This window comes from Ischnura elegans, chromosome 5, assembly GCF_921293095.1.
Source record: "Ischnura elegans chromosome 5, ioIscEleg1.1, whole genome shotgun sequence".
Taxonomy (NCBI): domain Eukaryota; kingdom Metazoa; phylum Arthropoda; class Insecta; order Odonata; family Coenagrionidae; genus Ischnura; species Ischnura elegans.
In genome coordinates this window covers 50,799,137-50,817,465 of record NC_060250.1, presented here as the reverse complement: position 1 = coordinate 50,817,465, position 18,329 = coordinate 50,799,137, and the positions used below count along the sequence as shown (strand labels likewise).

Here is an 18,329-nt window from a genome sequence, read left to right as displayed (position 1 = left end):
CGGATGTATAATACATGTTCAACTGTTGGCAAACCTTGGTGAGTACCGCCTAAATTTTTCCTAACTACAACACTGGGTGGAAGTCATTAATATCAATTAAATAAGGCATTGCAATATTTCGCATGAATTTATTTGATCACGACGCTTTCGTCGTTACAACAACATTCCTTTCGCTTCAATTGAGAGTATTTTTGTCGCAACGAAACGCGTCTGGGACAAATAAATTCAGTGAAAATTTTGCAAATTAATTCAACCGGTTTAGGTGCGATATAGTGAAAATCTAACGCATTGAAATAAAAGGTAGTTGCATTTTTTCCGCAATTATTTCAACTCGTACTTGTCGTCTCGTACGAGATGATGTCTTTGTGAGCGGAAGCACCTCGTATGCATTAAAATAAGAGTGAAAATGTGCAACTACCTTTTATTTCGATATTTGGAAACATTATTATGTGTTATTTAACTAATTACGAAAGGTAACCTTGAAGCCAGGTTCACCCTAAGCTTGACCTTACACAAGTTCCAGGATATTAGCGAATATCCATGGACTTGTGCAATGTCAAGTCATGTGATACAGGTACTAGCTCCTGTTCCTATAGAGTGACTAGTTATGCCACATTTTTTTCTCGGAGCAAGCAGCAAATAATTCGAACCCATATTGATAGCACAAGTATATTTCCCATCACTTTAATATCTTCTTTCAGAATTTTGCCACAAAAAAAATTTTCGTCGGAGCATAAAACGGAATATGTATTTGCGGTCACAGGTCCCACATTTTTTACGAAAAAATGCATTGTGATGATTATAAAAGAAATAATAATGACTATAAAAAAATTCATGATGACTTCAGGCATAATAAAAGCTCAAAATCCTGGTCACATGTCCACATTAAGTCGATTGAATGGCTTTATACGGTGCTTAGAGAAAGAAATGTATGTACGATGACGGCAAGCCGCAGCACGCGTTTACTTTTGTCTCCATTTCGACATATTTAGTCACCAATACGTTTTCTTAGAAGTATGTTTCTTTTTTTATCGCTCCTGGCCGTATTCTTCATTACATTGTCTCTCTTTTGCATAAAAATTACTGTATGATGTGGAAATTTCTAGGGTACTTTCGCGATAATTTTCCTGTACCTTAATATATAAGCATTTAACGTCTTAGAAAATAATGAGGCAAGTTTTTTTCAATTTTGTGATACAGTGAAATATTGACTAAGATATACCCTATTAAGGGCCAGTTTCACCAACAGCGATAATATTCTCAATTGTCTTAGTTTTCGAAAACTCGTTTAAAATTATTATCTCAGTAATCTGCAGAGGATCGCGTTTCACCGACGTCGTTTTACCCAAGTTTTCCAAAACCGAGTTAATGAGAAGAAATTATTTTGCTGGTGAATTTTTCATACCTCTGACGTCGGAAAAATAAATGACAGTAAGTAAGTGCTTGTCTCTGAAAATTAGCTGTTGAACACATAACTCCTCTCTCACCGTCAGTTACATCAGCGATTATATCAAAGGCTAGATATGGATTGCAGCGTTACAATTTTGAAGAGGAGGAAAAGTCCTCGTATGTCGTATGCAGAAAAAGAATTGTACTTCTGGAAGACCACGCAAAAGTTATAGAAAATAAGAAAACGGATGGGAAGACCACGCTTGCCAAGAACGAGGAGTGGAAAAAGATTGCATTGAGATTCAATTCTCAAGGCGTAGGTAACTCTGAAAAAAATGAAAGCTGAAGTTTTAAACAGTTGATACGCCACGAAAAATGACCATTTGAGCGGAAACGATGCATCTTCTAAACGCGAGAAGTGTTAATCGTCCCGAGACAAATGAGAAAAATTAATCTCGAAACATTAGGATAAACAAATGCGGCTACGCGCGTTATTGACGCATCGGGGTGAGCCGGGACGAAAAATATGGTGATGATGATGGTGATTAACGTCGTACGCGAGACAGAGAATGTGAGCGCGTCAGTTTGTGACGATTGACCCGAAGTGACCCTGGGGTGACCCCGAACGTGGCAAAACGAAGGCAGACGACGTCGAGTCGAATGGGACGCGGTCTGGGGGAACCTCGCTGGATAAGCCATGTGCTTCCCGGCGCGGCGGGGGAAAAATGAAGCGGTCGCCAAAGCCACGAGGGTCTGCGGGAGACGAGGAGGAAAAAATTGAACGGCTCGCGTCGAAGGGACACGCGAAATGGAGGCGTCTCCTCATTTCCGCAGACCCGTGTCAACATGGTGGGTCATTAGCATCCGCAACTGCTATCGCGATCCAACGGGAATGACGGTTTCCCCTTTTAATCCCCGCTCGCGATAAGGGCGGATCAATGCGCGTAAATAGTTAAACACGTCCTACATTCGGCGGGGTGATCCGCAAGCTGGGTGGTATGTATTCGTCCGGAGGAATTTCATTCAGCCCGATGCTCTCGTAGGATTTCAACCAAGCTAACAGGTATTGAGGTAGGTTCTATCGGTCTCGGGGGGATGATGACTCTATCATTTAATTTGAATGTCTAATCCAAATACATCAACACCAGTGACGTAACTATGAGGGGATGCAGTGGCGCAGCGATGGGGGGGGGGGGTTTGGGGGATAAACCCCCCCCCCAGAGCTCGCAGAAATTTTTAAGTTAAATCTATTTTACCTAATTGGATTAATATTACTGATAGAATAGTATGAGGATTAATAAAATATGCCTCAGAAGGCCTTAAAACTCACCATTTTGAACCATTTATCTTAATGTTTTTCTGGCGGAGGGCCTCCGCACCTCCCACTTACCCTGATGGGTATGCCAACCTCCCAGGCCCCTATTATTAAATGTGCCTGAAACCCCCCCTAGCCTTAATTCCTAGCTGCGCCCCTGAGGGGACGATAGGGATTGATATCGCGTCAAACCCCCCACAAAATCCTCAGAGAATTTTTAAAAAAATATTTAAAACTGTCTAATTTTGGCATATAATAATTGCATCTGCTCAAAGTTAAAGATCATTTATTAATACAATGGCAATGAGAGGAGTCACTGAACACCGACTTGAGACAAAGGAGTCAGGAAGGGGTCTCGGCGACCCCCTCGCCTGCGTAGCCTGGGAGGTCGCTCCCCCAGGCCTCCCAAATGCCCCCCAAAGCATATTTCTAGTTACACCACTGATCAACACACACACCCATCACATACCTTTAGGTTGCTATGATATAAGGTAATATCCAAATTAGCTAGCAATGCAAAACAATTTAACAAGTATTAGAAATGGGCGCCTCGCCATTTTCAATTTGGTCACCCACGGAGAGGGAAGAAAAACGAGCCGACAGCGTAGCGGCATAATCGGAAGCGAGTCAAATTTTGCCTGAATTCAATAGTAAAAAATATTCATAAAAAAATTAAACGGCAGATTGAATTTAAATTTTCACAAATTTATCTGGGAAATACCCTAAATAAAAATAAAGAGAGAATGTCAATGGGGAAAGTGAGACGAGTCGGATTGATTCGCAAGTTTATCCGATTGGACTTACCTTAACTGTTTAAATACCTTATTTGATGTGTGAGTAGCTGGAATAATCTTTTTCGATACCGCGGTAGCGGTGCTAAAAGTTGCGGTGTGTCTGATACTGGAAAACAGTAGATTTTGGTTCAGAATAGCCACGGAAGTTACTCTAGTAATAGGAATAATTTTCGATGATTTCCAAGCAGGGAAAATCAAAATAATTTCTGGTAAAATGTCACGTTTCCATTTCCATCTCTAACCCTCATCTTTCACACCAGTTAGTGTATGTATCTGCCACATTACACACCGGTAAATTTCTGGGGAAAATAGATGACAGAAAATCTATATAGATATATATAGATATGTTTCCAAATTGATCTCTCCGTTCTATTCGGGTTTTCACCGCGTTCGTTGTGTTCTAGTGACAACAGTTTCACTAACATTGCAGTTTTCCGAGTTTCACCTTCGACCTGAAGACGCTGACTGCAATGTCAGCGAAACTGTTGTCACTAAAACACAACGAACGCGGTGAAAACCCGAATAGAATGGAGAGATCATCTAATCAACGCCGCGAAAATCTTCGAACCTACATTATGTTTCCCAAATTTTAGTAAACCTCTTCTGAAATGTTAGGTTACAATTCCAAGTTCAATGGTGAAAAAAAATAATGATATTATTCCAATTCCTCAAATAGGATTTTCAATTGGACTAATTTAAATACGACTCACAGGATTCGAACACCTATACGTCGATTTTTAATGAACAGATGGTAAATTTACCAAATCATGACTTCCTAGGTATGGGCGTACCAAGCGGGGGGCAGGGGATGTGACAACTACCCCCCCCCCCCCTAGCAGCTAAAATAAATTTAGTTTAAAACAAAATTTATGAACAAATTTTCCTTTTGAAGAAAAATGATATAAGTTTAAGACATGGAACTAAAATAAAAATCATAATTTCCTTAAAATTTTGGTTTCATTTACCTTCTCTGTGGAAAATAGTTACAACTTGAACGACCATAGCTAGTTTTGCCACCCCCTAGTTTTGATTCTGGGTACCCCCATGTTCCTAAAATCCTCCAAACAGTTATGATCACACTTTTACCCCATTTTATTTCGTGTCCGAAATTCGAACTTAATACCGTAATTCTACAATAATTTGGATTCAGTGCACCAAATCATCCCGTAAAAATATTTAGCCAATATATACCATTATATCAATTTATTATTTATAAATCTATTTAGTGTATGACGTAAATAAAATTTACCACTACAAGCTGTTAGAGCCCACCAAAGATAATTTCTGCATTTTTAGTAAGACTTATACCCACCTGATGAAAATTATTTATCTAAAGGCCGTTTTACCCGGCGAATTTTCATTTGATTGATCTTGCGAATGACCGCCATTCACCGTGTAAAACGGAAATTTCCCGTCATTCAAATTATCAATTGAATAAAGGGCGTAGTCCAGTACAAGCTCCCAGTGCTCCGAAGCACTGGAAGCGAGTCTTTTCGTGGTCCAGTAGAAGCTACAAAAGCTCCCGTGGCGCTCTCGTACGTCACGCATGATGTCACTATATTCGCTTCTCTCTCGCTACAAACGCTCCCAAGAAATAGGTAGGGCGGCTGGAGCGAACCGGTTTTCAGCGCGAATTTGAACGGGAAGGAAGGCAAAAGAAAATGGTGTTCATGACAATTGTGGACCTGGCCGGCAATAATATGACCATTTGGAGTTGATGGAAGAAGTCGCTAAGATAGCCTGGGTAGTAAATGCTAAAACCAAATGGTTAAAGAACTATTCGGGGGATATTACGGTGAGGCAAATGGCTGTAACTCAATGGTTTCACAATTCAGAGTCGCCACGGGCCAGATCGGGGAAGAAATTGAGCGGCAAGACCAAGATATCTTATAAAATTTGTTGTGATAATTAATTATATATAATATTATTTAATTATTAGTGGTTTAAGCTTGAGCTAGCGAGAAGGGGAGATAGAAAATGGCTATTCGAAATTAATAAGACATGTAGTGAGTGAACTTTCCGGTCGAAGCATTCCGTCCGTTACATAAGAATTATGTTAATTTTGTAAGTTATATTGATTTATTTGTTATTTAGATCAATTATTAGTTATTTGAACTTGATATTGCGTGAAATTGAGATAGAATATGACTTCTTAGGTTAGGGTACGTGAACTTCTAGTTAAAGCATTCCGTTTGTTGCTTTTTGGCGGCCAACCTAGGTTTTCTTCAAGCTTTCCCCATGAAGATTGTATTCTCTGTTAAATGATGATATCTTCCTCTAATCTTCAACTGAAGTTTAATCAATTATTGATGTTCGGTTGTATTTTACTTATGTAATTTTCTTAAGGTCAGGTTGACACGCATTGCATTTATGCTTAAGGCTCGTTGTTGACGAGATTGGTTCAAGTGTAGGACTGCTTTTGAGACTGTCATACAATGTCATGAGTGCAATTGATAAATCGCATAAAGGACACTCCACTTAAGGCCTTTTTACACCTACATAAATCCGCACAAGTCTAAATGTATGAACGCGAGAAAGAACACGAAATGTACCGTACGGTTGCGTTGTTGCACGTTAAGTGGTTACACGTGTAACCACTCAACTTGTGCAAATGCATGATCGGCAAATTTTACCTATTTTAGCTAGGTTCAAACATTCGTACATGTTCCGTTTCGGTCCACAAAAATAATTCACGCAAACAGGCATTAACTTGTACGTGTATCGTTTAAACGCAGGCTTTTAGGTGAGTTAAGTTAATTAGGCTTATTTTTGGTTTCATTGAAATTTCTCTAATAAGGTATTTAATCGGTCTTATCTTCTTTTATATGTATCATATGATCTGCTCTTTATAGTTTAAGTTTATCACCTTGTTGTTAGAGGATTTGCAAACCAGTGGGTAAAATCTTCAGGACAAGCATCGGTCTGCTGTGGTGCCCGATCATGGTATCCAATGAAGATCTAATATTAAATAGGTTTCTTGTGGTGTACCCCATGGTCATATTCTTTTTGTCATTTATATTACTGACCTCTCTAACACGCTAAGTAAAGTACAAGGGGCTATAACAATCCCTAATTCAGACGATCTAATATCCGAGCAGACGATACTAGTAAAACAAACGACTAACAAATGCTACAATCGCTCCAGCCGTGATCCAGTAGGGTAGCACTGGGAGCGATAGGAGCGAAAGTGGACCACGAATCTGTAGCGTCTGAAGCGGGAGCACTCGGGAGCATTGGGAGCGTGTACTGGATTACGCCCAAAATTAGAGCATTTCCTAACTTTCTTGAATGATTTCGTGAATGATATGAGCGCGCGGCGTCCATCTTGTCCACTGCCACCACCTCGAAATTTTAATATCATGTATAAAAACTTTGGAAGCACATTAATCCAAATAATGGCTTGAACAATTAATATGGGATTTGATAGAATATAAATTCACACACATCAATTCTCTTAAGTGGGTCATTCAGAAAAACCACCAGGATCTTTAATGAATAAAAACGTTTTTTTCGTGATAACAATATGCGGTTTGTTTTCAACGATAATATACCTGTAACTACCATGGTATCGACCATCTTCCACAAAAATAACCCACTATATTTTCATTTTGAACGTCTTACTTAGCATTAACCTAGTTTAGAGGATACAGCTGATTTGGATAGTCATATTTGAGGTCACTGAGAGTCATTGATCATTTGTAAGGACTCAGTGTCACCGACATAGCTATATGATTATGTAATTTCAAGGCATCGCAAATCCGTCTCTGGATGCATACCCAAGGCAATTAAAGATGCCACAGACAAGCACTTTCATTTCGGGACCGTCATTCAGTTTCTCAGGGTCAACTTTTGGAAATAGGCGTGGACCTTTCCACTTGGTTAACGGAGTTCTGAGCCCTCTATTCATTCCAAAATTCGATCCACGTCTAACCCATATCTTTGATCAACTTAGTGGGTCATTCGTGACATGAAGATGGAAGATTTCTGATTGCTGGAAAAAGCTGTGACGCTCAAGGGCAACTATTTAAAAGACACCCTGGACCGATTGAATTAGTACAGAGTGCTTTTGTCTGTGATACGGGCGTGGTGACCTTGCGAGCAGAGTGTTGGGTAGCTGATTAAAGTGTTCCGGGATCGAATTCGGGTGGACATATAATAGGGTGGTTTCCTATTATTATTTTTTTATTGCCTAAATCGAAAGATTATTACTCCTGGAGTACGTATTTCACGCTTTTAGATTTTTAAATGACGATATCTATTTTTCGCGATTAAATGAAAAGTGAAAATTTTCAAGCGCGCGAAAACGCAACGGCTAAGTATGAATGCTGGGAAAACTCCGTGTGACGTCGTTCTGGTTCCCCCTGACGCCTTGTAAGGTGACCTTAGGGCGAGGCTTGAGCGCTGATACGACGCAGGCTGCTAGCAGGTAGCTGAGTACCCTGCTAGCTAGTAGCGCTTGGCTTAAATAAGGATTATTATTACCCTATCAAACGAAGGAAACTTTCCGAACTTAGGTATTTTTAATGTGTGATTATTAAGAGATGTTTCGCTGAGCTCTGTGACTCATGCATGCATTGGTAATCTCAGAAGATGTAAAACTCCTATCCTCTCGTGTAGAAACTAGGTCCCTGTGACGTCACGTGGAGTGGCATCGCTTGGGCGCCAATCTGGCTTTTTTCAAATGCGGTTAAAATTGACCATTGCCATTCGTCTAAACTGGGATTTCTAAAACCAAATAATTTGTACACTATGAATACACTAATGGTGGGTAACGAATCGCAATCAATGCCTTTCGTTTTCTTTGATGAAGGAAACTACCCTATACTCGCGGTGGCCCAGGGATATGAGCCGGTTCAATGTTCTGAATGGGAGAACACTACGTGATTTTAGTCAGGTGCAAAGTCTACCCGAACTTATTTGAACTGATCTTTCCGTTGTGGGTAAAATTTTCTCGGGATTTCTGCGGGGTTGAATACTCACATTTTAGCCAACGTTTCGGGATCCGACTCGGGGCTCATCTTCAGGACTGCTGAATAATTTTGTATTATTCAGCCCTGAGGATTCAGATTATTATTTTGTGTTGCCCGAGGATGAGCACCGAGTCTGAGCTCGGCCTAAATGGATCACTGAACCCAGTGGGATTTTCGAGAAAATTTTACCCACATTATTTGCCGGGGAAGCATCAAATCTTATTTTATCTCACCATTTTATCCGTTTTTTACCATAACTATGGGAAATTCATTACTACACTGAGCATTTTCACAAAAATAATAAAGATATAATGCTTCGACCGCAAAATTAAATAAAAATAAATTGATTTCATACCTGAAGGCGGCCTATATAAATATATATTTCCAAATATTTTGCTTCACACCACAGATTGCAATGAAGAAGGTTCAGTAAACTTAAAAATATTTTGCGAAACATTTTGCTTTACGCAATAGTTTCAATGGAATACTTCCAAAATTTGCTTTTCCTCGCCATCGTTATAACACATTTCAACCGCGGATGCAACATTCATATCACCCAAAATACATGATTTCACTTCATGAAAATATCCGGATGGGATTCACTCAAATAGACGGGAATTCCCAGTAGAAAGAGGGTGAAAAAATGTATAAAATATAGGTTTAAATATAGAAAACCCGAGAAATGGGGGAGATTTACTCACGTTAGGTGTAGGTAGTGGACAGCCCAATCGCCTGCTAGCATTAGCAAAGGGCGTTTGAGATAACAGTACTCAGGCTAAAATTTTTACCCGGTGCCCAAAATTATAAAGCTACCCCTAGACCAATGGCCCACATTAAATCGATTGAATACCTTATGAGAAGAAATCGAAGCATGATGGCGACGAGACGCAGCACGTGCTTACCTTTTTCTCCATTTCGGCGCCTCCAGTAAGTTTTCTTATGAGGATACCTACATAGCTCCCGGTCATATTCCCTCATAATATTGTCTCATTATTTTCATAAAAATCAATGTGTAATCTGGAAATTTCCGGAGTACGCTGAGTACACCTTCGTGGTCTTTTTCTTGTACCTTAATATATAATCATTTAACGTTTTGGAAAATATTATGTATTGGTAATGGTAACATCAAGACCAGTGGCGAATCCAGAAAAGGGCTAGGCAAAGCTATAGCCCTTTACTGGATACAAGATACACAAGATAAAATGGTAATTTTGTTCGCAATCTCACTACTGATGGGAGGTTATCCCCAAGCCGTGGCGCAGCGAGTGGGGGGTTTTGGGGGTAAACCCCCCCCCGAGCTCAGAGAAATTTTTAAGTTTAATCCATTTTACTTATATGGATCATTATTACTTATAGAATAGTGTAAGCATTAATCAAATATCCATCAGAAGGCCGTAAAACTAGCCACTTTGAACCATTATTCTTACAAAATTTCTAAAGGAGGGCCCTCGCAACTCCTGCTTACCCTGGTGGGTATGCAATACCCCCACACCTTTAAGTATTATTTGTGCCTAAAACCCCCCCTAGCCTTAATTCTTCGTTGCGCCCCTGCCCCCAAGGACCCCAACTAGCCCCCCATTGAACCTATCCTGGATCCGCAGCTGATAAAGACCGTTTGCAAAACCAAGATGGAGCGAGCATGGACTTCTGATCTGATTTTTTTCCGTTTTTCCCACAAATTTCAGGTTCGAGGAGCAAGCGACAAGCAGCCGGCAACGGAGGGAGCAGAGGATGGCATTGGCCGCGCAAGTTCAGGGGCCAGACTCAAAGCCAGTTCGTGTCATTCAGCGGTGACGGAAAAAATGATGGTTCGGCTCAAGCGGAATCGAGGCCTGATGGGACCACGACCATAGTCCGTGAGAACGATATTCCAAACATACTCCACCATGTAATCCTTAAGTAACCTGGTAACATACGAAATAAAACGGCTGGAATATGACTAGGCATCGGATGGTGAAAACGAATGAAACTCCTAATCCAACCACGATTAAAAATAAATAAAAGGAGAAATTCCTCGACGTGAGTTATTTTTTCAAAGTATAAGTGTTGTTGTTGTTCTTCAGATACCAATCTTCGAGGCTAAACCAGAAAAAATACTTGCGTAAAGTAAAATAATCCAGTATAAAAATTTGTCATTGAGATTTGGGCTGTGGGTATTTCTATTTTATTCCACGACTTTTTTCCAGGGAAATAGGTGCTTGGTTGGGCGACTTAATGATATTCGATGATTTTTCAAACTTTAAGACGATACGATGACCCAGAATAGTCTTCTATTGGACTTCTCAGCCTTTCGCGCTCGAAGGTTGATTTTACAAGCAATCTACTAAAATATCTTGATGTAATTAATCTTTTTAAGAATGAAAATCCTGATCTCAAACCCGAACGAGGGAAAAATAATAATTTATGCTCATGTGAACTAGGTAAAAAACGATGCCGAGATTGGAAAAAAAGTTAGCAAAAAAACGTAACCTCAACACCACGTATAGGACAAATTAAAACGGTGTCGAATGTGCAAAAAAGCAAATGAGAAAATCTCTCTCTGCGGGAACTGTAGAGCTAACACGCATCTATATAGAAGTACTAAGAAGTACTAAACATTCATTGTCCAAATTCCTCTTCGCGTAAGAGGGCTTCCAAATAATAAAAAATAAAACAGGATACAGCTCCCAACAATAAAATAGGTTCAGTCTTGGAAGTTATTCAATAGCAGCCAACTGCCTCAAAAATATTTCTAACCCAACTCATAGCACAATGCCCCTGTAATGGGTCACAGCCAAGCTGTAACCGAGATTGCAATAATTATCTCGGATGAAATAACAATTCATAAAACATTCGCTCAAAAGGCCCTTAAAACTGCGCGATATTTGCATTTTATTTATTTCTAAAAAATTCTAGAATACCAAGGAAAGGCATCATTAGCTCTTTAAACGGCTTCGCGAAAACATACTCCATAGTATAATTAAAATGCTTCTTTAATACATCCCAGATTCCAGCGTGTATTGACGCATATATTGATTAAACATATCAAAGCTAACCGCCTAAAAATTCCACCCGAAATTTGTCTAATTAATATCTAGGGCTTTTTCTTCCCCTCGTTGCTAGTGAAAGAGCTAGCGATTTCTAAAATTAATATAAGCTACGCAGGCTAAAAACCAGTCGAAATAAAGTTGTATTCATTTGATAAGTCACTGCCTTTGTAATCTAGATGCAGCCTCCAATTCATTCCTCTTGTTATATCGTTCTTCTCAATGTGTAACCATATTACGATAATGTGTGTAGTGCAAAATTGGTGAGAGGCTAGCGATTGCCAACGACTTACCCTGTCTAACCATGTTGATATTTTGGAATCATTAATGTTTACTATAAAAGTGGAAGTAAAATAATGAGTTTCAAAATGGTTTTGATTATTTCCTCTGCTAACCCCATAAGTACTCTGAAATTTATATCGCAACCTTCAGAAGCAGTTAAGATCCTGAAGAAATCAATCCAGTGAATTTCATATTTTTTTATGACGGTGTCATTTGCAAGACCTGCATTTTAGCTCTAATAATCGCGTATCTTTTTTAGATTTGTAAACTCGTACAACTCATTAACAGTATTATCTTACTAAGTACTCACTGCATAGGCTACATTTGCCGTATACATAACAATTGACTGAAAACTTTAACGTAATGCCAAGGGTTACTCTCCTTGAAGAGCTAAAAGAGTCGTGACATAAGCACATTGCGCAATAAGTTCACATGCAGATACATAAGTAACCATTTCCACCGTCATAGATATTATAAGTAAATAGTGAAACCGCGATCAGCAAGGCTAAATAAAATATTAGTTATCACAAGCCTTTAGAGTAATTCACTTAAAAATAAGCTCCTCATACACATATACTTACTGCAACTCACAAATATATCCATCAAAGGCAATATTTAGCCACATCAATAAATATCCTCCTCCTGGATCGAACTTCAGCCTCCATCTGTTGCTCCGATTCTTCCCATATTCATCCTGTCCCAACAGCTAGTACACGGTGTTGCCTGGATGTGTTCTTCGCGAAAATTCCCTAGTAGAGACAAGAGATGCCATAATAACTGAATGACTAACCATACTACCAATTTAAATTGTTAATACACCATGAGACATTGCAAAAAAACCAACTCAATTCCAAATACATCCACCAGGAGCAGCAAACGGCATGGGCCAATCACAAAGCCAATCGAGCGTCGGCGACGACTGTGATGGTTGCTACCCAGGAGGATACGGAGGAGGGGGTTACCCAGGAGGAGCAGGAGGCCGGTGGCAACAACCTGGATACGGCGGACCAGGAGACGCAGGAGGCAGAATACCGGGCACTATATCGGGACAACCGGGAGCCGCAGGTGTAGATGGAATCGGTGGCGCGAGGGGACCGGGGACGATCGGAGGAAGAGGATATACCCCTGGCGCGGAGTATGGAAGACCGGGGGCGGGGGCTCCGGGTTATGGGAGGGGCCAGAATGGTCAAATAAGTCCCGGGTCAATAGTACATCGACCTGGAGGCGAAGGCATAGCTGGGGGCCCAGGATATCCCGGAGGAGAAATTCCAGGCAGAGGCGTCGTCCATGGGGGACCGGGATATGGCCCACGAGGTGAAGGTGGAGTGGTTGGACCCGGTGGTGGTGTTCTAGGGACACCTGGATACCCAGGCGGTGGAGTTCCGGGTAGGGGCGTCCCTGGATCAAGGGTTCCCGGGGGTCCAGGCTACGGCTCCACAGGCGAGGGTGGTGTAGTTGGACCTGGAGGAGGCGTCGGAGGTCCTGGGTATACGTCTACAGGTAGAGAAGCAGATCGCGGATACGGACGGCCTGGGTACTCTAATGGCCACCGAGGAACTCACGGAGGTGGACGAGACGGAGGCGCCGCTGGAGGGCCCGGATATGGGATGCAACCGGGCGATTTGACAAGGCCCCACGCTTACAGACCAGGTGCAGACGGTCACGGAATTCCAGTAACACCGACCGGTCCAGGAGGCCGACGTCCTGGAGATGTACTACATCCTGGTGGGAGACCTGGAGACGCAATGCACCCAGGTGGGAGACCAGGGTATGACGGAGTGACGCACCCAGCTGGGCCTGGATATGGCCATGGCATTGGGGGAGTCCCGCATCGACCAACAGGTGGAATTCCCGGAGGTGCGCACCACACGCCGGGTTCAGGAGTTCACGGAGGAGCAGTCCATCCTGGAAGTCACATTGGCTACCCTTCCTCACCAGGTCACTATGCACCGGATGGCCTAGGACGTGTTCCCGATGGACACGGAGTGCAGGGACCTGGGCGTTACATCCCACCGAGTGGTCAAGATTCGCATCATTTGCAGCCAGGAATGCTGCAAAGACCGCATGGTGGCCCAGGAGGGCGGGATTTCAGCTCACCAGGCTACGACCAAACCCATCACGTAAGCGGCGCGGGAAGGGATGGAAGGCACGACGGCGGAATGGTTTCTCCGGTAGGAGGATATCCTGAATCTCACCAGCCTTCGGGACACGGAGGTCAAACGAGACCGCATAGCACAGGTCTCGGTATTCCAGGGCATGGTATAATGGGTCCCGGGGGAGATGGACGCGGTCAGAGACCTTCTGCTGGTCCAAGCGGAGGGCATGTGACTGGCGATGGTTACGGGGGATATCCAAGCGGATCAGGGGGGTTACAAGGAAGTGGAGTGCATCATGGAGACGGAAGCGTCGGTCATCCAAGTCGAGGTCATGGTACCGGGCCAGGCATAATCGGCACGGGTCCCGGAAGAACAGGAGGAATAGGCGTAGGCCCAGGTGGAAGAGTAATGGGACCCAGCGGTGGAGGTTATGGTCCAAGTGGTGGTGAAGGTGTTAGTGGAGGTGGTATTAGTCCAGGAGAACGGGGAGTAGGACCTGGAGTTTCTGGAATCCCCTCAGGAGTCGGTCCTGGAGGTGCTGGTGCTGGCCCAGGAGGAGCTGGTGTTGGCCCAGGAGGTGCAGGTTTTGGCCCAGGAGGTACAGGTTTTGGCCCAGGAGGTGCAGGTTTTGGCCCAGGAGGAGCTGGTGTTGGCCCAGGAGGAGCTGGTGTTGGCCCAGGAGGAGCTGGTGTTGGCCCAGGAGGTGCAGGTTTTGGCCCAGGAGGGGCTGGTGTTGGCCCAGGTGGTGTTGGCATAGGTCCCGGAGGAGCCGGATTAGGTCATGGTATCGGGGGCCATCGCCCAGGGGCAGGTGGTGCAGGTGTTACAGGTCCTGGTGCTGGTTTAGAACCAGGAGCTGGGCCTGGTGGTAGGCATTATTACCCATCAGGATCTGGGCAGTACGGACCCGGTGGAGGTGACAGATCTGTGGATGGCTATCCCGGTTATAGGCCTGGTGGACCACATTCGATTGATGATGGACGACATCCGAGTGGAGTTGGAGGATATGGCACATATCCCACTGGGCATGGCTCGCATCGTGGAATTCCTGGATCAGGAAGGGACGGAGTTTATCCAGGCCAGGGTACATATACTCCAGGAGGAGCCGTTCCTGGGCAATTATCGCCGGAAAGTATGGTTACTGGAGGGCATAGGGGAACTGGATATGACGGGCAATACCCTCTAGGTGGTGGGATGCGACCTGGACAAGGAGCAATACAGGGAGGTCATACCGCAACAGGAGCACAAAGACCGGATGGTGAAGGGGGTGTTCACCCTGGACGACTAAATGGAAGGCAACCAACGTATCCAAGAGGTCCTGGATATGGAGATGGACAAAGACTCCCAGGAGGAGCACCTGGCTATGGACCAGGATCTGGAACTCCTGGATACACCGCTGTTGATGGCCAAGGACAATATGGAAGACCGGGATACTATAGTGGTCGAGACGGAGCTTACCCCTTGACAAGACCAGGCGTCGGTGGAGGGCCCTCAGGGATACCCTTAGGGGGTGAGTCACAGGCTCAAAGCAGTGTAATACAAGATGATAAAGAGATCAAAGCAGGGGCATCTTCACAAGGAAAATTAGGAGATGGGAAGGCTCAAGCTCAAGTTAGTGGTTCCTATTCAGGCACAGGTTCATTCTCAGCTCAAGCACAAACTAGTGATGGTGGTAGAGGTGCTCAAAGTCAGGTGACTGGCAACAAAGATGGAGGCTCTAGTTCTGCTCAAGGTAATGGTGGAGCTGGTCAAAGTCAGGCCCAAGTGCAACTTTCTTCAGGCAATGGTGCCACTAAGGCCGAAGCACAAAGTGGAGGGTGGCAACATGGTTCAAACACACAGGTGCAAGCAGGGGAGAATGGGGGAATGGCAGATGCTCAATCCAGTGGACCAGGCACAACTTCTAGTCAAGCACAGGTTGGATTCAAACCTAACAGAGGAAACAGTAATGGGCAGAGGACTCCATTCAGAGGGGGTGGAACAGCTTCTGCTCAGAGTGGTTCATACTCAGGACAGTCACAGAGCCAGGTTCAAGGGTCCTATCGATATGGAGTGGCATTCCAAGGGGCAGCCCAGGCAGGCACTGGCTCACGGGGATCAAGGGGCATTGGGGGTGAGGCAAGGAATGGAACACGTTTTGAAAGAGATGATCATGCAGCCCTGATACCAGACTCTGTTAAGTTACCACCTTTAAAAAGGTTTGATGATATGAATGTAGGATCAGGAAGTAGCCAAATGAATGGGGATAATAATAGGCAAAGTGGGACAAATGGACAACCTCAGACTATGAACTCAACTCCATCACCCACACCAAACAATATTTTCGAAAAACAAGACAATGGTCATTCCTCACAACATGGATCAGTCCAACACTCAGCTTCTAGCAATAATGGACAGCATACAATTAATGGTAACTCAAGGTTCAATGGAGGTAGTCATACATCACAAGGTGTACACTCAATGAACGCTCCCAATGTACCTCACAATGGACATCTCTCATTCAATAGTCACAGGGAATACAATAGCCACTCCATTCATGGCTCACCCATTGAGAGTGTTTCTGACAATAATGGCATGGGTCATGGGCATCATTCTAATAAACCACAAACTCTAGGCAGAGATCAAAATTCCCGTCAATCCCATAGTGATTTAGGAAGTGCAGATAGGCAGCAACAAAGCAAAATTCCTAACAATGGGGATGGTCCACAGCCTGTTCCTTTGCCACCAAGTAACCGACATAGAGGTGATATGAGAGGGGAAGGAGATTTAGGAAACACTAAAGTCTTCAAAACAGAGGCTCCACACCAAAGTCAATCAGTATTTGTGAACCAAATGCCCAGTGAAGATGTTCACATCACCCAAGCTTCTGATGGCGGGGGTATTCCAGCACAGGCAGTTTTCCAGCCAGGAGATGTAGTTCCTGGAACAGCTGGATTCAGAATACCAGAGGGCTTTCGAGGAAGAGTAATAGGTGACAGCAGATCAATAGCAGGAGATGAAACTCTTGCTATTGCATCACCAAACAATGGAAATTCTCAGTCCCAAACTGTGGTAGTCACTCCAGGTACAGGTAAAGTGAACTATACAATAGTGCGGCCACCTAATGGAAAATCGGTAGTTCCAGCTTACGAGGAGTATGAAGACGAAGAAGATTCCACTGATAGCTATGGCTCAGCATCTCATAATGAGGGCCATAGTGTCCAATCTTTTAGAACTTCCAACACATACTCAAGGGGAGACCAGCCTGTGTATAACTGGAATAAGCCTAACACTCGTGACGGAGAAGCTAAACCTCCCAGCTTGTACAAAGAAGATGATGATTTTGAAGACGATGAAGATGAAGAAGATGAAGATGAAGAAGAGGATTTAGAAGATGTAACAGACCAAGAATTGCACACGACCACTCTGCCACCACCAATGCCCAACAGTTATATATCTGTGACAAAAAGTGTGAGTGGACAATTAAATCCCACCAATGATCATCAAGGAAGGTTTGATAGGAAATATACAAATGGAAATAGAGGACTCTCAGGGTCAAATGCAGGTAAATTCTCTCACACATATTACACCAAATCATCAACTTGTGGTTACTTTACATTCTCCTGCAATGTGGTGTTCGGATCAAATGGCAGAGCAAAAATATGTACACCTCGTCCACCGACAAATCCAGATGGTTCCCCATGTTGTTGCTAAGTTTCCTCATCACAAGGACAATGCATTCCTCATTAAGTGCTCCAATTTTTTACAGCATATTTCATGCTTAAAACACACCAAGAATTTCCATTACCTGTCAGATTTTCATGCCTTAATTGAGGTGCTGTTATCTGAAACGTTGGATATGCCTCAAATATTCAAAGTTATCATTAGTGATAAATTATTTAACACGCTCAAAAATAGACATATTGCTAAACCACACCATGGTATTCCTATCAAAAGATATCTGAATACTAGCCTACAGGACCTTTCTTTGTGATACCACTTAACGTCCTCAAAATTGGGCTAAAATTTTCTTCGTGGTGTAAGTGGAAAAATGAAAGAAAATGTATGTATCATGTTGTGTCACCAATGTAAGTTCATTTTTCGTCATAAATTTTTTCATATCAAGAATTCTTCATCACCATATTTTATTATCCTTAACTATGACAAAACACAGATACCTCAGATGGTGACCATTGGTGTTATAATCGCCAGAGGTGCAAAAATGCAATATCCTTAGTTTTCAGGACTGATAAGCCTAAACATTAACTTGTACAAGGGCATGTACATTTATGCGAACATTCTGAACAGACCAGAACTGAACAAGTGCAAGTACATGAACAAAATTAAAATATATCCTATTTCCTGTTCATACATTTGTACAAGTTTAGTGGTTACACAATGAATTTTAACATTAATTCACGCTTTCATAAATTCACACATTAACTTGTACGTGTTAATTCATAGTGTATCTAAGCCCT

At 42.9% G+C, this 18,329-nt stretch overlaps 1 protein-coding gene across 1 annotated transcript in view; it reads left to right on the top strand.

The window, feature by feature from the left end:
• LOC124158874 (uncharacterized PE-PGRS family protein PE_PGRS54-like) overlaps window positions 1-17,979 on the top strand; it is a 113,335-nt gene extending 95,356 nt beyond the window's left edge. The window contains exons 5-6 of the mRNA XM_046534270.1: window positions 10,154-10,324; window positions 12,644-17,979. Coding sequence (XP_046390226.1) covers window positions 10,154-10,324; window positions 12,644-17,565 — 5,093 coding nt within the window. The 3' untranslated portion in view covers window positions 17,566-17,979. The remainder of the gene's footprint in view (window positions 1-10,153; window positions 10,325-12,643) is intronic.
• Window positions 17,980-18,329: the final 350 nt, after the last annotated feature.